General features: G+C 46.9%; 1 protein-coding gene across 1 annotated transcript in view; it reads right to left on the bottom strand.

The window, feature by feature from the left end:
- Nucleotides 1-23,126, bottom strand: part of LOC139228820 (probable E3 ubiquitin-protein ligase HERC1) — a 426,955-nt gene that overhangs the window by 276,446 nt on the left and 127,383 nt on the right. Inside the window, exons 29-30 of the mRNA XM_070860235.1 lie at nt 21,821-21,904; nt 5,170-5,702 (exon numbers count right to left, since the gene is read on the bottom strand). Of these exons, the coding sequence (XP_070716336.1) occupies nt 5,170-5,702; nt 21,821-21,904 (617 nt within the window). The remainder of the gene's footprint in view (nt 1-5,169; nt 5,703-21,820; nt 21,905-23,126) is intronic.

The following is a 23,126-nucleotide window of genomic DNA, read 5'->3' on the forward strand; positions in this document are numbered from 1 at the left end:
AGAGGAGGGGGGGGAACAGGAGGGGGGGAACAGGAGGGGGGGAACAGGAGGGGGGGAACAGGAGGGGGGGAACAGGAGGGGGGGGAACAGGAGGGGGGGGAACAGGAGGGGGGGGAACAGGAGGGGGGGAACAGGAGGGGGGGGAACAGGAGGGGGGGGAACAGGAGGGGGGGGAACAGGAGGGGGGGGGAACAGGAGGGGGGGAGCGGAGAAAGGGAGGGAGGAGGGAGGGAGAGAGGGAGGGAAGGAGAGGGGAGGGAGGGAAGGAAGGAGAGGGGAGGGAAGGAAGGAGAGGGGAGGGAGGCAAGGAGAGAGGAGGGAGGGAAAGAGAGGGGAGGGAAGGAGAGGAGGAGAGGGAAGGAGGGAAGGAGAGAAGGAGGCTGAACGGCCGGGCCCAAGACTTCGGGCTGGATTTACAGGTAGGTGGCGTCGGTCTCGGGTCGGGGGGGGTCGTGGAGATCGGGGGGGGGGGGTTGCGGAGATCGGGGGGGGGGGTGAAAGAGAGTCGCGGAGGTCGTGGGGGGGGGGAAAGAGAGAGTCGTGGGGGGGGGAAAGAGAAGAGAGTCGCAGAGGTCGGGGGGGGGCTAGGGAGTCGTGGAGGTCGGGGTGGGGAGCGGAGGTCGGGTCGCCGGGGTCGGGGGAAGCAGAGGTCGGGTTGGGGGGGGGCGGGGGGGTGGTGGAGCGCGGAGGTCGGGTCGGGTTGCCGGGGGATGGGGGTGGGGGGGGAAGCGGAGGTCGGGTCGCCGGGGGTGCGGGGGGGGGGGGAGAGCGGGAGTCAAGTCGGGTCGGGTGGGAGGTGAGCCTTATCCACGCAGCCCCAGTGAGGCCATTCGGCCAGGGCTAGGGGCTGCGTGCTTCGGGCCCCTCCCACAGTTTTGGGCGCCTGGAGCTACTGCACATGCATGCAGAGAGGTCCCAGCACTGTTTTCAGCGCAGGGACCTGGCTCTGTCCCCCACAGCTCATGCTGCGCCGCGCCCAGCTCTCGAGGACCTTCAGGGAGCAGGAGAATAGGTGAGTTTTTTTTAGGCGCACTTTGTGGCGCGAAAAATGGGCGTCCAGGTCTGTTTTAGGCGCGGTCCGAAACTTGGGCCCATAGTATCAAGCCTACATCTGCCTCAGAATATACTATTTGCATAAAATTCTGAGGTATTGAGTAATGCTAAGTGCCAGAAGATCTGATGACCATACTTTCACTGACGATGAGGGAGGATCATCACTGTTTCAAGGAATACAAGGCAAAAACAGAGAGAAACATTCCTGACCCAAAGACATAAATCTGCAGTGAAATCTTGCCAGATCTTTGTTCTACAACAGTGCAACGAAGTCCATCTCTGGATCAGCTTCGGCAATTTGACTAGATGTATCTGAATACTTTAGGTGAAGATGGAATCTAGCTTTTCCTGGAATTTCACAAATTAAGAAATCCTTTAGGAAATCCCAGAACTAGAAGCTTTTTGAATGATGGGACAGCATCAAACAAGAAATTAGGGATGCGTGCAATAGAGGTACAGCAGTTATCATGCGCGACTTTAATCTACATATAGATTGCGCTAACCAACCTGGTAGCAATACCGGAGCGGAGGATTTCCTGGAGTGTATTAGGGATGTTTTCGAGACCAATATATCGAGGAACCAACTAGAAGCCATCCCAGACTGGGTGATGTGTAATGAGGAAGGACTAATCAACAATCTTGTTGTGCATGGCCCCTTCGGGAAGAGTGACCATAATATGGTAGAATTCTTTATTAAGATGGAGAGTGACACAGTTAATTCAGAGATTAGGGTCCTGAACTTGAGGAAAGGCAACTTCGATGGTCTGAGATGTGAATTGGCTAGAGTAGACTGGTGAATGATACTTAAAGGGTTGACGGTGGATAGGCAATGACAAACATTTAAATATCACATGGATGAACTTCAACAATTGTACATCCCTGTCTGGAGTAAAAATAAAATAGGGAAGGTGGCTTAACCGTGGCTAACAAGGGAAATTAAGGATAGTGTTAAATCCAAGGAAGAAGCATATAAATTGGCCAGAAAAAGCAGCAAACCTGAGGAGTGGGAGAAATTTAGAATCTAGCAGACGAGGACAAAGGGTTTAATTAGGAGGGGGAAAATAGAGTATGAGAGGAAGCTTGCCGGGAACATAAAAACTGACTGCAAAAGCTTCTATAGATATGTGAAGAGAAAAAGATTAGTGAAGATTAGTAGGTCCCTTGCAGTCAGAATCAGGTGAATTTATAATGGGGAACAAAGAAACGGCAGACCAGTTGAACAAATACTTTAGTTCTGTCTTCACGAAGGAAGACACAAATAACCTTCCGGAAATACTAAGGGACCGAGGGTCGAATGAGAAAGAGGAACTGAAGGAAATCCTTATTTGGCATGAAATTGTGTTCGGGAAATTGATGGGATTGAAGACTGATAAATCCCCAGGGCCTGATAGTCTGCATCCCAGAGTACTTAAGGAAGTGGCTCTAGAAATAGTGGATGCATTGGTGATCATTTTCCAACAGTCTATCGACTCTGGATCAGTTCCTATGGACTGGAGGTTAACACCACTTTTTAAAAAAGGAGGGAGAGAGAAAATGGGTAATTATAGACCGATTAGCCTGACATCAGTAGTGGGGAAAATGTTGGAATCAATTATTAAAGATGAAATAGCAGCGCATTTGGAAAGCAGTGACGGGATCGGTCCAAGTCAGCATGGATTTATGAAAGGGAAATCATGATTGACAAATCTTCGAGAATTTTTTGAGGATATAACTAGTAGAGTGGACAAGGGAGAACCAGTGGATGTGGTGTATTTGGACTTTCAAAAGGCTTTTGACAAGGTCCCACACAAGAGATTGGTGTGCAAAATTAATGCACATGGTATTAGGGGTAATGTACTGACGTGGATAGAGAACTGATTGGCAGACAGGAAGCAGAGAGTCAGGATAAACGGGTCCTTTTCAGAATGGCAGGCAGTGACTAGTGGAGTGCCGCACGGCTCAGTGCTGGGATCCCAGCTATTTGCAATATACATCAATGATTTAGATGAAGGAATTGAGTGTAATATCTCCAAGTTTGCAGATGACACTAAGCTGGGTGGCAGTGTGAGCTGTGAGGAGGATGCTAAGAGGCTGCAGGGTGACTTTGTCAGGTTAGGTGAGTGGGCAAATGCATGGTAGATGCAGTATAATGTGGATAAATGTGAGGTTATCCATTTTGGTGGCAAAAGCACGAAGGCAGAATATTATTTGAATGGCTGCAGATTAGGAAAAGGGGAGGTGCAATGAAACCTGGGTGTCATGGTACATCAGTCATTGAAAGTTGGCATGTAGTTACAGCAGGCAGTGAAGGCGGCAAATGGCATGTTGGCCTTCGTAGCTAGGGGATTTGAGTATAGGAGCAGGGAGGTCTTACTGCAGTTGTACAGGGCCTTGGTGAGGCCTCACCTGGAATATTATGTTCAGTTTTGGTCTCCTAATCTGAGGAAGGGCTTTCTTGCTAGTGAGGGAGTGCAGCGACGGTTCACCAGACTGATTCCAGGGATGGCAGGACTGACATATGAGGAGAGACTGGATCAACTGGGCCTGTATTCACTGGAACTTAGAAGGATGAGAGGGGATCTCATAAAAACATATAAAATTCTGACGGGACTGGACAGGTTAGATGCAGGAAGAATGTTCCCGATATTGGGGAAGTCCAGAACCAAGGGACACAGTCTAAGGATAAGGGATAAGCCATTTAGGACTGAGATGGGGAGAAACTTCTTCACTCAGAGAGTTGTTAGCCTGTGGAATTCTCTAACGCAGAGAGTCGTTAATGCCAGTTCATTGGATATATTCAAGAGGGAGTTAGATATGGCCCTTATGGCTGAAGGGATCAAGGGGTATGGGGAGAAAACAGGAAAGGAGTACTGAGGTGAATGATCAGCCATGATCTTATTGAATGGTGGTGCAGGCTCAAAGGGCCGAATGGCCTACTCTCACATCTATTTTCTATGTTTCTATGATATGTTGACAGAAGAAATTGAACACCTGTCTGTTGCATCCTGGTGTCAAGCTATGTTGGAACAACTCTTGATCCAAGAGATTTGGAAGATTCTAATCCTTGTACCAGTGGAGGCTGTAAAATATTGTGAGCATTCCTTGGAGATCTATGCTTTGGAGATTATTTCGACCCCATTGGATCTTGATGTTTTCTCACCAAAAATGCAATGTTTCTTAGAGGCTTCCAGCTTACAATTTATTTGACCTGAAACTCAAGAATGATTCCAGGTTGAAGCTTGAGGTTTCTCTTCATTTGGAGGAATAAAACATAAGACATCTTTGAACAGTGATAACCATTAAGCAAATGAGCTTCACACTTTTGAAAGTTACGGGACTCTAAGAAACAATTGATTATTATTATGCCTATTGATCACTGGGAAAGATCCATGAGATTTGATGCTGATTTTGAAACCAGGAAACAGCATGAACTAAATGAACGGCAAAAATGAGTCAAACGGGACTAAAATGACTTGGGTAGGCCTCAATAGATCAACACTAAGCATAAGCAAGTAATGCATTAGCCAGAAAAAAATGACATTGCTAACCAAGCAGAATGCTATCAGAAGTGACATAGTTTTCAAATAGTTGCTGCAGACTTACTTCTAGAAAGTAGGCAATAAGACCATACTGAATCAAGAAAACCAGGTAATCAATGGTGAACAAAAACTTTTTCTCGTGTGGATAGACAAATCAAGCCTGCTGTTGACAAAAGGAAAGAAAGGAACTAAGGATACTGCTGCTAAAAGCAAAGGCATGTATACAGCACAGTAAGGGAAGATCACTTGGCCGAGATAGTTACACAATTTATTTTTATTTAAAAAGGGAGCATCCTTAGATGATTGCTTTCCTTCCTTATGGGATGATGGCAATTCCTATTTGTACGTGGAGGTTGAACAAATGAAGAACGATGCCCAGTGTGCAAAAAGACTTCCACATGTTGAGTTATATTCTCTCCCCCTCACTTCCCCCCGCCTCCAAATAGGTCCCCCTGCATTCCCAACATTCTCTAACAGACAGGATCGCCGGATAGCCTCCTCCCTTAATATTGATATGCCTAACCTTGATGAAGTATATAGGAAGAAAAATATAAATATATTTCAGAATTCAGTAACATTAATTTCTAAATTGATGTACCTGATGGTGATTTCCACATCTTCCCACTGCAGTCTTGCAGATGTGGCTCCTTCTTTCGTAACTCCTAAAAGGGTTGCTTTGCGCCCTGAAGGTCTATGTACACAATGACCACCAACTCGGAGCCCACAGTCAATTCCACCAATAACTGCCAGAACAGGCCATACTTCTGTGCATAGCATTCTTAGCTGTAGTTCAGCCAAGTCTGTGATGCCTTGGACCTTATCTTCATCCTTAAATAACATTTCCTCTTGTGTTCTCATTTCTTTTTCCTCAAAGATGTTTTTCTTTACGGAATATTTACTTCGAGTTTTATTCAGCTTCAAAATTTTTGCTTCTTTCATTATTGAACCAATCAGCTCAAGCCTACAAAGCATGTGGTGGTTAATTGCAGACATCCAGTTGTCATAGCTATGGAGTTTTCGGATCAACTGTACAGTTGCTTCTGCCAGCACAGTTATAAGAGGACTGCAAAATGGTTCACCGGGCAGGAGGTCTCGAGGAATTCCACGCATCTGCATGTCACAAAGTGCCACCTGAAATAAATGGAAAACTTTGAGACTTTCCATGGAAAATACAGAACACTGATTGTACAAGTATAAGTACTCACTTCTGCCAGCTGGCAAATTGATTCAAAAGCAAAATATTGCAGATACTAGAAATCTGAAATAAAAACAGAAAATGTTGGAAATACTCAGCAGGTCAGGCAGCATCTGTGGACAGAGAAACAGAGTTAATGTTTCAAGTCGATGACCTTTGTCAGAACTGGAAAAAGTTAGAGATATAACACGTTTTTAAGTAAGTGTAGGGGCAGGGGAGGAAAGAATAAAAGGGAAGGTCTATGATAGGAAGGCAGAAGAGATTAAGAGACAAAAGGTGGTGCAGGCAAAAGGAGATGGTAATTGGGCAAATTAAGAAACAAAAGATGAGTCTAGATAGGGTGTAAATGGAAAAATCAACTGCTGCCATGGGAAAAAAAACAGAAAAAAACAAAAAAAATAGGGACAGGGATTACAGTCTGAAATGATTGAACTCGATGCTGAGTACAGAAGGCTGCAAAGTGCCTAAACGAAAGATGAGGTACTGTTCCTCGAGCTTACGTTGAGCTTCATTAGAACAGTGTAAGAGGCCAAGGACGGAGAGATCAGAGTGGGAGCAGAGCATTAAAGTGACAGGCGACCAGAAGCTCGGGGTCATGCTTATGGCCTGAATGGATGCGTTCTCCAAAGCAGTCACCCAATCTGAATTTGGTCTCCCCAATGTAGAGGAGTCCACATCGTGAGTAATGAATACAGTATAATAAATTGAAAGAAGTACAAGTAAATCGCTGTTTCATCTGGAAGGATTGTTTGGGGCCCTGGACAGTGGGAAAGGAGGAGGTAAAAGGGCAGGTGTTGCATTTCCTGTGCCGTGGAAAGGAGAGGGTGCGCTGGGGGTGATTGAGGAGTGGACTAGGATGTTGCGAAGGAAGCGGTCCGTTCGGAACGCTGAAAGGGGAGGGGAAGGGAAGATGTGTTTGGTGGTGGGAAATGGCGAAGGAAGATCTATTGGAATGTGGAGGCTGGTGGGATGAAAGGTGAGGGCAAAGTGAACCCTATAGTGGATCTGGGAGGGAGGGGAAGTAAAGGGGTGAGAGCAGAAATGCGGAAAATAGAACGGACATGGTTGAGGATCCTGTCAACCACGGTAGAGGGTCGGAAAGTGTGAGGTCATCCACCTTGGGGAAAAAAAAACAGTAAAAGGGATTATTATTTGACTGGGGAGAAATTACAACATGCTGAGGTGCAGAGGGACCTGGGGGTCCTTGTGCATGAATCCCAAAAAGTTAGTTTGCAGGTGCAGCAGGTAATCAGGAAGGTGAATGGAATGTTGGCCTTCATTGCGAGAGGGATGGAGTACAAAAGCAGTGAGGTCCTACTGCAACTGTATAGGGTATTGGTAAGGCCGCACCTGGAGTACTGCGTGCAGTTTTGGTCACCTTACTTAAGGAAGGATATACTGGCTTTGGAGGGGGTACAGAGACGATTCACTAGGCTGATTCCGGAGATGAGGGGGTTACCTTATGATGATAGATTGAGTAGACTGGGTCTTTACTCTTGGAGTTCAGAAGGATGAGGGGTGATCTTATAGAAACATTTAAAATAATGAAAGGGATAGACAAGATAGAGGCAGAGAGGTTGTTTCCACTGGTAGGGGAGACTAGAACTAGGGGGCACAGCCTCAAAATACGGGGGAGCCAATTTAAAACCGAGTTGAGAAGGAATTTCTTCTCCCAGAGGGTTGTGAATCTGTGGAATTCTCTGCCCAAGGAAGCAGTTGAGGCTAGCTCATTGAATGTATTCAAGTCACAGATAGATAGATATTTAACCAATTAGGGAATTAAGGGTTACGGGGAGCGGGCGGGTAAGTGGAGCTGAGTCCATGGCCAGATCAGCCATGATCTTATTGAATGGCAGAGCAGGCTCAAGGGGCTAGATGGCCTACTCCTGTTCCTAATTCTTATGTTCTTATGAATCCTCGGTTGAGGAAAAAGGAAGACATATTGGAAGCACTAGTATGAAAGGTGGTATCGTCAGAACATATGCGACGGAGACAGAGAAGCTGGGAGAATGGAATGGTGTTCTTACAGGAAGTGAGGTGGGAGGAAGTGCAGTCCAGGTAGTTAAGACACTCAATGGGCTTATAGTGAATGCTTGTCAATAGACTATCCCCAAAAATAGAGACAGAGAAAAAGGGAAGGGAAGAGTCAGAGATGGACCATGTGAAGATGAGGGAAGGGTGGAAATTGGAGGCAAAGTGAATGATATTTTCCAGTTCAGGGCGAGAGCAGGAAACGGCACCGATAGTCATCAATGTTCCGGAAAAAGAGGTGAGGGAGGGGGCCCGAGTAGGACTGGAACAAAGAATGTTCCACATATCCCACGAAAAGGCAGGTATAGCTAGGACCCATGCGGGTTCCTATAGCAACCTTTAATTTGGAGAAAGTGAGTGGAGTTAAAGGAGAAGTTGTTCAATGTGAGAACAAGGTCAGCCGGGCGGAGAAGGATAGTGGTGGATGGGGACTGGTTGGGCCTCTGCTCGTGGAAGAAGCAGAGCGCTCTGTGGCCATCCCGGTGGGGGATGAAGTGTAGAGGGATTGAACGTCCATAGTGAAAAGGAAACGGTTGGGGCCAGGAAACTGGAAACTGTTAAAAGTGGCGGAGAGCATCTGAAGAGTCACAGATGTAGGTGGGAAGAGACTGGACAAGGGGAGAAAAAGAGAGTGTCGCGATAAGAAGAAATCAGTTCCTCGAGGCAAGAGGCTGAAGTGATGGGTCTGTTTGTGGATCTTGGGAAGGAGGTAGAAACGGGCTTTGCGGGGTTGGTGAAATATGAGGTTGGCGGATGTGGAGGGAAGATCTCCAGAGGAGATGAGGTCAGTGACAGTCTGGGAAATTATGGCTTGATGTTCGTAATGGGGTCATGATCCAGGGGGAGCTGTCAGAGTTGGTGTTCAGCCACCACAAGGTAGAGGTCAGTTCGCCAAACAACAACAGCGCCACCCTTGTCAGCAGGTTTAATGACAATGTTGGGGTTGGATCTCAGAGAGCAGAGTGCCAGAAGTTCAGAGGGAGATAGGTTGGAGTGAGTGAGGGGGGGCAGAGAAATTGAGACGGCCAATGCCACGCCGGTAGTTCGCAATGATTGGTTAGTCAGTCGAGGTTTGCAGTACATAAATCCTGGATAAAAGTATGGCCTTTAAATCCAATGGAATTTACAACACACTATTTTCTTTAATGCAGTTTAGCACCTAAATCTGTTATGTATAACTAGGATTTACCTTCCTGCAGCACCTGATAACTAAGCTGAAATGTGCATAGCAGAAAGGTGATATCGAAACAAAACTTTTCACAGATCACAGAATAGTCTAAATACAGTGGGTTTAATATTTCTGCCCACAATATGGGCCCAAGTTTCCACACGATAAAAAATGGGCGCCCGTTTTTGGCGCCTAAAACGGCACCGGAAAAAAAACTCGCGATTCTGGAGAGCCCTGCAGCTCCATGTCTGCTTGGCGCGGCGCCCAGGGGGGCGGAGCCTACACTCACACCGATTTTGTAAGTGGGAGGGGGCGGGTACTATTTAAATTAGTTTTTTCCTGCCGGCAACGCTGCGCGTGCGCGTTGGAGCGTTCGCGCACGCGCAGTGTGAAGGAAACATTGGCACTCGGCCATTTTTGTAGTTCTTTGTAGCTGTTTAATTTTTGAAAATGTTTTAATAAAAGCAGATTGCCATCAGCACATCAGCACTGAGGCTTCCTGCAGCCTTCTCACTGTCTCCTTCCCGTCCGCTGTCGGGAACGGCTTCCTCCCCCCCCCCCCCCCCCGCTGCATTCGGGCCAGCCCGCCGTCGGGAACGTCTTCCTCCGCCCCCCCCCCCTGCCGTCGGGAACGAACGAACGTACTTGTGAGGCTGGCTGAAGCACTTCCACACAGGTAGGAAGATGGTTTATTTAATCTTTTCTTTGCTTATAAATGTTTATTCAGGTTGGATTTATTTGTATAATATTTGTAGAAGTATAAATAAGGATTTATTGTAGAATTTAATGACTTCCCTTCCCCCCCCCCCCCTCGTTCTGGACGCCTAATTTCTAACCTGCGCCTGATTTTTTAATGTGTAGAACAGGTTTTTTCAGTTCTACAAAAATCTTCACTTGCTCCATTTTAAGTTAGTTTGAAGTATGTTTTCACTGTGAAACTTTGAAATCAGGTGTCAGTGGCCGGACACGCCCCCTTTTGAAGAAAAAATTCTGTTCCAAAGTAGAACTGTTCTACCTGACTAGAACTGCAGAAAAAAAAATGTGGAGAATTGCGATTTCTAAGATAGTCCATTCTCCACCAGTTGCTCCTAAAAATCAGGCGCAAATCATGTGGAAACTTGGGGCCCATAAAGTAGTGATAATTCAAGTTAATAAACAATGTGATTAAAATCAACATATATACCCATTTACAGGAGTCAACATTTACAGTAGCCCAAAGCTCCCAAAATAAGTGCGGGACTGCTAAATTACACACATCTTGGAAAATCAAGAAGTAGAATCAGTTTGAATAGAGAAACAGCCAGGGGCAGAAAAATATTGGTGGGAGTTGTTTATAGATCCTCAAACAGTAGTGGTAATGTAGGGCACAGTATAAATCAGGAAATTAGAGGTGCATGTAACAAGAATAATACAGTAATCATAGGGGACTTTAATTTAAAAAAAGACCGGGCAGCCAAATTTGCAGTAATAGTGTGGAGGACAAATTCACGCAATGTATACAAGATGGTTTTCTAGATTAATATGTTGAGGAACCAACTAGGGAACAGGCTATTTTAGATCGAGTATTATGCAATGCGAAAAGGTTAATTAATAACCTTTTAGTAAAGGAGCCTTTAGAGAACAGTGACCATAATATGACATCAACATCCTGGGGTCACCAGTGACCAGAACCTTAACTGGACCAGCCACATAAATACTGTGGCAACAAGAGCAGGTCAGAGACTATTCTGCGGCAAGTGTCTCACCTGTCGACTCTCCAAAGCCTTTCCACCAGCTACAAAGAACAATTCAGGAGTGTGATGCAATACTCTTCACTTGCTTGAATGAGTGCAACTCCCACAATACTCAAGAAGCTTGACACCATCCAGGACAAAGCAGCCTGCTTGACTGGCACCCCATCCACCACCTTAAACATTCACTCCCTCCATCACCGACGTACCATGGCTGCAGTGTGTACCATCTACAAGATGCACTGCAGCAACTTGCCAAAGCTTCTTCGGCAGCACCTCCCAAACCTGTGACCTCTACCATCTAGAAGGGCAAGGGCAGCAGGCACATGGGAATTCCACCACCACCTCCACGTTCCCCTCCAAGTCACACACCATCCTGACTTGGAAGTATATCGCCGTTCCTTCATCATCGCTGGGTCAAAATCCTGGAACTTCCTCTTTAAGAGCACTGTGGTAATAACTTCACCACAAGGACTGCAGCGGTTCAAGAATGCGGCTCCCCACCATCATCTCAAGGGCAATTAGTGATGGGCAATAAATGCTGGCCTTGCCAGCGGACACCCACATCCCATGAATCAATAAAAAAGAAATTATATTAAGTTTGAAAATGATTTAATTAAATCTGAAACTAGTGTCTTAAATCTAAACAAAGCAAAAGCATAGGTATGAGGGTATAACAGTACAGTAGGGAGACATAAAAAGACCGTAGAAACTTCTATAGGTATGTAAAAAGGAAAAAGATTAGCAAAAGTAAAGGTGGGTCCCCTACAGGCTGAGGCAGGAGAAATTATAATGAGGAATAAGGAAATGGCAGAGAAATTAAACAAAAACTTTGTGTCTGTCATTTACGGAAGAAGACACAAAAAACCTCCTGGAAATAGTGGAGAACCATGGGTCGAGCGAGAATGAGGAACTGAAAGAAATTAGTATTAGTAAAAAAAAAGGACTGGAGGAATTAATGGAACTGAAAGCCGATAAATCCCCTAGACCCGATGGCCTACATCCTAGGGTTTTGAAATAGGTGGCTATAGAGATAGTGGATGCATTGGATGGCATCTGCCAAAATTCCATCGATTCTTGAATGGTTATATACTAGCATGATTGGTTAATGTATAGAAAACAGAGAGTAGGAATAAACGGATCATTTTCGGGTTGGAAGGCTGTAACTAGTAGGATGCCGCAAGGATCGATGCTTGGGCCCCAGCTATTCAAAATCTAACTTAATGATTTGAATGAGGGGACCAAATGTAATATATCCAAGTTTGCTGATGATACAAAGGGAATGTATATTGTGAGAAGGATGCAAAGAGGCTTCAAGGGGATATAGACAGGCTAAGTGAGTGGGGAAGAAGATGGCAAATGGAATATAATGTGGAGAAATGTGAAGATATCCACTTTGGTAGGAAAAATAGAAAAGCAGTATATTTTTTAAATGGTGAGAGATTGGGAAATGTTGGTATTCAGAGGGACTTAGGTGCCCTTGTACATGAATTACTGAAAGGCAATACACAGGTACAACAAGCAATTAAGAAAGCAAATAGTATGTTGGCCTTTATTACAAGAGGATTTGAGTATGAGAGTAAAGACATCTTACTGCAATTATATAGGGCCCTGGTGAGACAGCACCAGGAGATACCCAAGGAAGGATATACTTGCCAGAGAGAGAGTGCAATGAAAGTTCACCAGACTGATCCCTGGGAAGGGGGGATTGTCCTATGAGGAGAGATTGAATAGACTAGGCCTATATTCCTCTGGAGTTTAGAAGAATGAGAGGTGATCTCATTGAAACAAACAAAATTCTTACAGGGCTTACCAGGGTAGATGCAGGGAGGATGTTTCCTCTGGCTGGGGAGTCGACAACCAGGAGTCACAGTCTGAGAGTAAGGGGTTGGCCATTTAGGACTGAGATGAGGAGAAATATCTACACTCAGAGTGTGGCGTATCTTTGGAATTCTCTACCCCAGAGGACTGCGGAGGCACAGTCTTTGAGTATATTCAAGACAGAGATCGAGAGATTTTTTGATATTATGGGAATCAAGGGATATGGGATAGTGCAGGAAAGTGGAGTTGAGGTTGAAGATCAGCCATGACCTTACTGAATGGCGAAGCAGGCTTGAGGGGCTGAATGGCCCTCTCCTGCTCCCAATTCTTATGTTCTTATGTTGGTTGCCCAGAAAGCACCACTTTATGAGTAAACATTTGCTCCAGTCTTGACATCGCAAAAAGATGCTGAAATATACCATTATGGAATGTTGAATTAGCTATCCAGGTTATAGGAAGCTATTTTATTGACTTATGCCCCTTTAGAAAGATATGATCCTTATCTTGACCCGCCACCCCAGTCCTTGCGAACTACCTACCGCCCCATCTCTAACCTTTCTTTCCTCTGTTCTTGAATGTGTTGTCGATTCCCAAATCCGTGACCACCTTTCTTGCAACTCTGTGCTTGAACTCCTCCAATCAGATTTCGGCCCCTGCCACAGCACTGAAACAGCCCTCAGTCATAAATTATATACCATGTGACTGTGACCATGGTAAATTATCCCGCCTCATCTTTCTCGACCGGTCTGCAGCCTTTGACATGGTTGACCATACCATCCTCCTCCATCGCCTCTTCTCCGTCATCCAGCTGGGTTGGACTGCCCTCGCTGGGTTCCCTTGTTATCTATCCAGTCATAGACAGAGAATCACATGAAATGACTTCTCGTCCCATTCCTGCACCGTTCCCTTTGGAGTCTCCCCAAGGATCTATCCTTGCCGCCAGCACCTTCCACCCCCCCCCCCCCCAACCTATTTCTCAGTTACATGCTGGCCTTCGGCCACATCATCCAAAAACACAACGTTCTCGGCAACATCATTTGAAAACTATGTTCCATGTGTATGCTGACCACACCCAGCTCTGCCTCACTACAACTTCTCTCAACCCTTCCACTGTCTCATGCTGCTTGTCAGACATCCAGTCCTGGATGTGCAGAAATTTTCTCCAACTAAATATTGGGAAGACCAAAGCCATTTTCTTCATTTCCTCCATAAACGCCATTTCCTAGCCACCAACTCCATCCCTCTCCTTGCCTGAGGCTGAACCAGACATCCTATTTCATTGAGATGAGCTTCTGATCACATATCTGCTCTATCACCAAGACCAGTTACTTCCACCTTCATAACATTGCCCGACTCCGCCCCTACCTCAGCTCATCCGCTGCTCAAACCTTCAGCCATCATGCCTTTGTTACCTCTAAACTTGACTCTTCCAATGCCCTCCTGGCAGACCTCCCATATTCCACCCTATATAAACTTGAGGTCATCCAAAAATATGCTGCCCGTATCCTAACTCGCACCATGTCCCGTTCACCCATTGTTGACCTACATTTGCTCCTGGTCTGGCAACGCCTCCATTTTAAAATACTCATCCTCGTTTTCAAATCCCTCCATTGCCTCACCTCCTCCCTATCTGCCTAAAACCCTCTCTTCCACGGGCAACCGAAGGCTGCACTGGCATACTGGAGGCGATGTTGGATCTCGTCGACTATGTTTGCCCTTGCTGATAACAGGAACGAGAAGTACCACCAGCACTGCCTCCACAAGATCCTGCAAATCCACTGGGACCAATGTCAGTGTTCTCGATCAAGCCAACATCCCCAGCATCGAAGCACTGACCACAGTCGACCAGCTCCGTTGGGTGGGCCACATCGTCCACATGCCCGACATAAGACTCCCAAAGCAAGCGCTCTACTCGGAACTCCTACATGGCAAGCGAGCCCCAGGTGGGCAAGAAAATGTTTCAAGGACACCCTCAAAGCCTCTTTGATAAAGTGCAACATCCCCACCGGCACCTGGGAATCCCTGGCGCAAGACTGACCTCAGTGGAGGAAGAGCATCTGGGAGGGCGCTGAGCACCTCGAGTCTCATCACCGAGAGCATGCAGAAACTAAATGCAGACAGCGGAAGGAGCGTGTAGAAAACCAGACTACCCACCCACCTTTTCCTTCAACCACTGTCTGTCCCATCCGAGACAGAGACTGTAATTCCCCTATTGGACTGTACAGACACCCGATAACTCACTTTGAGAGTGGAAGCAAGTCTTCCTCGATTTTGAGGGACGCCCTATGATGATGATAATGATGTGCCTAACCTCCCCCAGCCCTAAAACCCTTCGGTATCTCTGCATTCTTCCAATCCTGGCCTCTTTCACATCCCCAATTTTAATTGCTCCACTATTGGGGGCCGTGCCTTTAGCTGCCTGAGTGCTAAGTTCTGTAATTCCCTCTTAGCCTCTCCACCTCTCTCTCCTCCTTTAAGGAGTACTGAGGGAATGCTGCACTGTCGGAGATGCCATCCTTTGGATGAGAGGTTAAACCAAGGCTTTGTCTGCCCTAGACGTGAAAAGATCCCATGGTACCACTTTGAAGAAGTGCCAGGGAAGTTCTCCCCAGTTTCCTGGCCCATATTTATGCCGGAACCAACATTACTAAAACAGAATAGCTGGTAATTTATAAATCTCATTCAAACTCCTTTTCTCCATTATCTATATGAACCACTGGATCAACAAAAACAACGTAAATTTATATAACGTAGTAAAACATCCCAAGGCGCTTCATATGAGCATAATAAAACAAAGTTTGACACTGAGCTATGTGAGATATTAGGACAAATGGCCAAAATCTTGGTCGAAGAGGTAAGTTTTAAGAAGTGTCTTAAAGAAGGAGAGAGAGCTGGAGAGCATCGGGAGGAAATTACAGAGCTTGGGGCACAGCCCTCAATAGTGGAGCGATTAAAATTGGGGATGTGGAAGAGGCCAGGATTGGAAGAGTGCAGAGATCTTAAAGCGTTATAGGACTGGGGGAGGTTAGGCAGATAGGGAGGGGGTGAGGCCATAGAAGGATTTGAAAACGAGGATGAGTATTTTAAAATAGAGGCGTTGCCGGACCAGGAGCAAATGTAGGTCAGCAAGCATAGGGGTGATGGGTGAATGGGACATGGTGCGTGTCATGTATGTAACCTTCATGTAACAACACTGCAATACTGTATATACTTGAGAAATGCACACCTTGACCACATGGAGTGAACTTGTGGGAGACACTCCTCACCTGGTCATCCAGGTATATAAAAAGGGAGGTCCCACAGGATCATCACTACTTGGTCCTGTGAATAAAGGTGCAGGTCAGAGTGACCTTGTCCATAGAATGTGCCTCGTGTGGATTTGTGGTATTGTGTAAGGATTTTACAGTGGCGACGGGAAACGGGAATCAACGACCCACGAGAATGGCCACCGGTAGCACAGAGGAACAGTACTGTGTTGGTGAGGACTGGGACGATTTCATTGAGAGACTTCAGCAGAGCTTTGTCATGAAGGACTGGCTGGGACATGCAGCGGCCGACAAGCGAAGGCTCATCCACTGACCAGCTGTGGATCTAAGACTTACGCGCTCATGAAAGACCTGCTAGCACCCGAGAAGCCGACGGACAAAACCTTTGAAGAGCTCAGCAAGCTAATCAGTGAGCACCTCAAACCGGCGAGCAGCATACACATGGTCCGTCACAGATTTTATACCCACCGACGGCGGGAAGGACAGAGCATACCGGATTTTGTTGCGGACCTCCGGCGCTTGGCCAGCCTCTAAGTTCACAGACGCCTGCAGGGGGGAGATGCTAAGGGATTTCTTTATTGAGGGCATCGGTCATGCCGGGATTTTCAGAAAGTTAATCGAGACCAAGGACTTGACCTTGGAAGCGGCGGTGCTGCTGGCTCAGACTTTTATGGTGGGGGAGGAGGAAACCAAGATAATATACGCGCGCAATTCTGCCTCCAACAATGGATCAGGGAGTCAATATCATAAACGCGACTCAGAGCCCAGCAGGCAGGCAAGGGCAGTTTGACACACCCCAGGCAGCAATAGACCCCAGAACAAGTTTTCAACACAGACAATGGCAGGCTGAACGGACATTCACGCCATTCTAGTGGACAATGCGTTCTGGGATGGGGCCATTGACACACACTAACAGGGTGCTCAAGAGCAGTTAAAGGGACAATCAGCGAGGAATGCCTGGTGACAGCTCTTTTGTTCACAACAATGGGAATCTCAGTTCATGCTGGAGGGGCAGACATGCTGCCAGGACGTGCAGGTTTCAACAGTTCACCTGCAGAAATTGTAACCTCACTGGCCATTTAGCTAGAATGTGCAGGAAGCCTGCGACCAGGCTAATTTACGAGGCAGATGGACCAGATGAGGGGTCTGTGAGGCAGGATGACGCGTGGGGCAAATCAATGGACGCTGAAGTTCAACGGGTTCATGTAGCAAACATTCACAGCTCATATACCAAAACGCCACCTATGATGATGACGGTCCCATTAAACGGCATGGAGCTGGACACGGGGGCCAGCCAGTCACTCACGAGCGTTCAACAATTCAAAAAGCTATGGCCATTCAAACCAGCAGACCCAAATTAGAACGCATTGAGACTCAATTACGGACGTACACCGAAGAAATCATTCCAGTGCTAGGCAGTGCAATGGATCAGTGAACCGGCTGCTGCTCTGAATTGTCCCACACTGTTGGGGAGGAGCTGGTTAGCTGAGATGAACTGAAAATGGGGGGGATGTGCACGCAGTGTCATCCGTGGAGCGAAGTTCATGCTCACAGGTCCTACAGCAATTTGAGTCGCTATTCCAACCCGGCGTCGGGATGTTCAAAAGGTACCAAAGTAGTGATTCGCATCACCCCGGACGCCAGACCAGTGCACCACAAAGCCAGAGCTGTGCCGTATGTGATGCGGGAGAAAATTAAAAGCGAATTGGACCGTTTGCTGAGAGAGGGCATCATCTCGCCCGTTGAATTCAGCGACTGGGCGAGCCCCATTGTTCCCGTCCTAAAAGCGGATGGCTCGGTCAGGATCTGTGGCGACTACAAGGCCACTATCAATCGGGTGTCCCTACAAGACCAATACCCGCTTCAGAGAGCGGAGGATCTTTTTGCCACGCTGGCAGGCGGCAAGCTGTTCACCAAGTTGGACCTCACTTCAGCCTATATGACCCAAGAACTGGCCGACGAATCTAAACTACTGACCACAATCACCACGCACAAGGGACTGTTTGTTTACAACAGGTGCCCATTTGGCATTCGATCAGCAGCCGCGATCTTTGAAAGAAACATGGAAAGCCTGCTCAAATCCATTCCTGGAACAATCATATTCCAGGACGATATCCTCATCACGAGTCGGGACACCGAGGAACACCTCCACAACCTGGAAGAGGTGCTATGCCAACTGGACCGGGTAGGCCTGCGACTCAAGAAACCTAAGTTTGTGTTTTTGGCTCCCGAAGTCGAGTTTCTGGGCAGGAGGGTTGCTGCAGATGGGATTCGGCCTACCGAATCCAAAACAGAGGCGATTCGACGAGCGCCCAGGCCCTGCAACACATCGGAGGTGCATTCATTTCTGGGACTCTTGAACTATTTTGGGAACTTTCTGCCGAACTTAAGCACATTGTTGGAGCCGCTACACGTGCTCCTGCGTAAGGGTTGCGATGGGTTTTGGGGGGATTGTCAAGAATGGGCTTTCAATCGGGCGCGTAACCTACTCTGTTCAAATAAGTTGTTGACCCTGTACAACCCCTGTAAGAAATTGGTTCTGACATGTGATGCATCGTCCTATGGGGTTGGGTGCGTGTTGCAGCAGTGCAATGCTGAGGGGCAACTCCAACCTGTGGCTTATGCCTCCAGGTCACTCTCTCAAGCAGAACGTGGATATGGGATGGTTGAGAAGGAAGCACTCGCATGTGTCTATGGGGTGAAAAAGATGGACCAGTACCTTTTTGGCAGGAGGTTCGAATTAGAAACGGACCACAAGCCGTTAACATCCCTGTTATCAGACAGCAAGGCCGTCAATGCCAATGTGTCAGCTCGCATACAGCGATGGGCTCTCACGCTGGCTGCGTATGACTACACCATACGGCACCGGCCGGGCACTGAAAATTGCGCTGACGTGCTCAGCAGGCTTCCACTGGCCACCACTGAGGGGGTAGCGGAACAAAGCGTTGAGATGGTCATGGCCGTTGATGCCTTTGACAGCGCAGGCTCCCCCATCACAGCCCGCCAGATCAAAATCTGGACCTACAGAGATCCCTTCCTATCTTTGATTAAGAAATGTGTCCTGACTGGGGATTGGGCACCCGCACATGGAGCATGTCCTGAGGAGCTCAGACTGTTTCACAGGCGGGTGGATCAGCTCTCCATCCAAGCCGACTGCCTTCTATGGGACAGCCGGGTAGTCATGCCCCAGAGGGGCAGGGAAGTTTTCATCAGGGAACTCCACAGCGAGCACCCAGGCATCGTGCTGATGAAGGTCATTACCACACGTTTGGTGGGCAGGAATTGATTCAGACCTGGAACACTGTGTTCGCATTTGCACGACGTGTGCTCAGCTCGGAAATGCCCCCAGGGAGGCCCCGCTCAACCCGTGGCCCTGGCCCACCAGGCCATGGTCACGTATTCACGTATACTACGCGAATACTACTTCCATGGGGAAAATGTTTCTCATCGTGGTTGATGCGTACTCGAAATGGATCGAGTGTATCATTTTGAATTCGTGCACGACATCCACCACTCTGGAGAGTCTACGTGCGGTCTTTGCTACCCAGTTTGCCGGACATCCTTGTTAGCGATAATGGCCCATGTTTCACTAGCTACGAATTCCGGGAGTTCATGTCGGGTAATGGCATTCAGGACAGCACCGTTCAAGCCGGTCTCCAATGGCCAGGCGGAACGTGCGGTCCAAATCATAAAACAAGGCATGCTCAGGATTCAAGGTCCCTCCCTTCAATCTCACGGAGCTCCTTATGAAACGTACACTCAAAACTCAGCTGTCCCTCATTCATCCTGTCTTGTCCAACATTGTTGAGGGCAAGCGCCAGTCCCAAAATGAGCACCATGACCGTAATTCAAGGGGGAGATGTATAGAAATTGGTGACCCCGTACTTGTTCTCAATCACGCTTTGGGGCCCAAATGGCTTGAAGGTACGGTAATAGACAGAGAGGGGAATAGGGTCATGGTAGTTAAACTTAACAATGGGCAGATATGCCACAAGCATCTGGACCAAGTAAAAAAAAAAGATTCAGCATGGACACTGAGGAACCTGAGGAAGATCATGAGATAGTATTCACACCACCGCCAGTGAATGAGCAACAAGAACATTCAGCAGCATGCACAGTCCCTGCAGTCAGCCCGGACAGGCCGGAATCACCACAGGGGACAGACACGCAGGCCAAGGGTCAACAGCCAGAGCCCCAAAAGGGAGCGTAGACCACCTGAAAGACTTAACCTATGATCCCAATAAAACTTTGGGGGGGGGAAGGTGATGTCATGTATATAAACATCATGTAACAACACTGCAATACTGTATATACTTGAGAAATGCACACCTTGACCACACGGGGTGAACTTGTGGGAGACACTCCTCACCTGGTCATCCAGGTATATAAAAAGGGAGGTCCCACAGGATCATTACTTCTTGGTCCTGTGAATAAAGGTGCAGGTCACAGAGTGACCTTATCCATAGAATGTGCCTCGTGTGGATTTGTGGTATTGTGTAAGGACTTTACAGTGCGAGTGTCAGTGGACCACTTCCCCCATCTCGGGAGTCTCCTATCAACAAGAGCAGGCATTGACGACGAGATCCAACACCGCCTCCAGTGTGCCAGTGCAGCCTTCAGCAGCCTGAGGAAGAGAGTGTTTGAAGACCAGTCCCTCAAAACTGTGACCAAGCTCATGGTCTACAGGGCAGTAGAAATACCCACCCTCCTGTATGGCTCAGAGATGTGGACCATGTACAGTAGACACCTCATGTCGCTGGAGAAATACCACCAGCGATGTCTCCGCAAGATCCTGCAAATCCCCTGGGAGGACAGACGCACAAACATTAGCGTCCTCGTCCAAGCCAACATCCCCAGCATTGAAACACTGACCACACTTGATTAGCTCCGCTGGACAGGCCACATAGTCCGCATGCCAGACATAAGACTCCCAAAGCAAGCGCTTTACTCGGAACTCGTCCACGGCAAACGAGCCAAAGGTGGGCAGCGGAAACGTTACAAGGACACCCTCAAAGCCTCCCTGATAAAGTGCGACATCCCCACTGACACCTGGGAGTCCCTGGCCATAGACCGCCCTAAGTGGAGGAAGTGCATTCGGGAGGGCGCTGAGCTCCTCGATTATCGTTGCCGAGAGCATGCAGAAATCAAGCGCAGGCAGCGGAAAGAGCGTGTGGCAAACCAGGCTCCCTGCCCACCCTTTCCCTCAACGACTATCTGTCCCACCTGTGACAGAGACTGTGGTTCTCGTATTGGATTGTACAGCCACCTAAGAACTCATGCTAAGAGTGGAAGCAAGTCTTCCTCGATTCTGAGGGACTGCCGATGATGATGATGAGATTTTGTGCTCTGGAGTGGGACTTGAACCACAACCTTCTAAGTCAGAGATGAGAGTGCTACCACAGAGCAACGGCTGACACTTAGAATTCATACGAACATATAAACAATGACGGACAGGCAAGAACCATCTGGTCCATCGAGCCTGTTCCACACAATTGCGATACCTTGTGTATCACAACATATACACTCCACCCCACCTGAAACCATATGATCTCCTAGGAGAGGCAAAAAAAAAAGATTAAAAAAACCCAGGCCATTCCGATAAGCAAATCTTTAAAAGTGGGAAGACAAGTTGATAAAGTTGTTTTAAAAAAAGATCTTCGGTTTTATAAATAGAGACAAAAGAAAGTAAACAGATAATGCTAAACCTATACAAAACACTGGTTGGGCTGCAGTTGGAATAGTGCGCCCAGTTTCAGGAGGGATGTCAAGGCCATGGAGACAGTATGGAAGAGATCTACAAACATAACACCAGGGACAAGAGGCTTTAAAAAAAATGGGTTTAGGATATAGATTGCTCCATCAGAAATAGTGATGGAAGTAGAACCTATAATAGTTTTCAAAGGGCAAGAGCATAAATATTTGAAGAAAATAATTAAAAGGGTATGGCTGTCAGAAAGCTGTTATACGTGCGATGGACCAAGTTACCTCCTCCTGTACTACAAAATTCATAAATGCATGAAAACAGATAATTCAATTACCTTTTCTCCAGGATTACTGCTGTAAAACATCACACAAGGATAAAGCTCAGTTGCATCAACATCTTCAAAGGCGAATTTTGGTTCCTAAAGTAAATAAGAAAAATTATCATTATTAATGGCCAGTGTCCCTTAAAAAAAGGCATCACAGCCTAGAAGAGAACTAGTTTCCCACCCCAGAAGTCCAACAACTTGATTCCAAGTTTAAATGATATTTGTGTCCTTGCTAATAGAAGGAATAACATTTGGAAGCAGATCTGTCTCCTGGATGTGGGGAAGATGATGAGAGGCAGGCATGATCAATCTCATTCAAAGTGTTGCTCCTACTGGCCAATCAGCCAAAAACATTACAGGTTATGATTAAGTCTGTGGTTCTGATTGACTGATTCTCTCAGCTAACAGATAGACTGTTAATAGGAAGTACCAATGTGTGGGAATAGGAAAGATAATTAGAAATAAATTGAAGAAAATGTACACTACATCCAGGTTAGTATAATGGCTAACCTTCTTAACTCCACTTCTCCCGTGGCTACCCGACACTCAGATTCAACTGTTTTTCATGTAAGAAAGTTTGCCATTTCTTGGCTGCTCTTTGGTACCCCAGAAGTGGGGCATCGGACCTTGAGAAAAGAAAAGTTGTCACTTTTGGCTTTGGCCATTAGCAAAGCCAAGTTCTATAAACTGAACACTGAGCAGAAATGGTGTCGCTCACAAGTGTCATTGAAGAGTAAGGGTTGGTCAAGAAGGAAATTAACTTCAAAAAATTTGTAAAACATGTATTTTTATAAAAATAGTCCAATCTTAAAACAGTTCAGTACAGTGACCTGAAAAAGGCATACAACTCTTGTGATTTATTATAAGGGAATCATGAATTTCAAAGTCTAAATAGTTGACATCTATAAAATAAAGGTTTAGAATAATTCACAGCAGACGACATTGGCCCGGATTTTGCGATAGAAATAACAGTGAGGCTGACTGCACTCACCGTTATTAACGTGTAAATCAGATTGCAACCTTTGGCGACCACACGTGAAAATCTGGAAGTTACTGTTTGAGTTAGAAACGTAGAAAATCGGTGCAGGAGTAGGCCATTCGGCCCTTCGAGCCTGCACCGCCATTCAATAAGATCATGGCTGATCATTCCCTCGGTACCCCTTTCCTGCTTTCTCTCCATAGCCCTTGATCCCTTTAGCCATAAGGGCCATATCTAACTCCCTCTTGAATATATCCAATGAACTGTCAACAACAACTCTCTGGGGTAGGGAATTCCACAGGTTAACAACTCTAAGTGAAGAAGTTTCTCCTCATC

This window comes from Pristiophorus japonicus, chromosome 2 (genome assembly GCF_044704955.1).
Source record: "Pristiophorus japonicus isolate sPriJap1 chromosome 2, sPriJap1.hap1, whole genome shotgun sequence".
Lineage (NCBI taxonomy): Eukaryota > Metazoa > Chordata > Chondrichthyes > Pristiophoridae > Pristiophorus > Pristiophorus japonicus.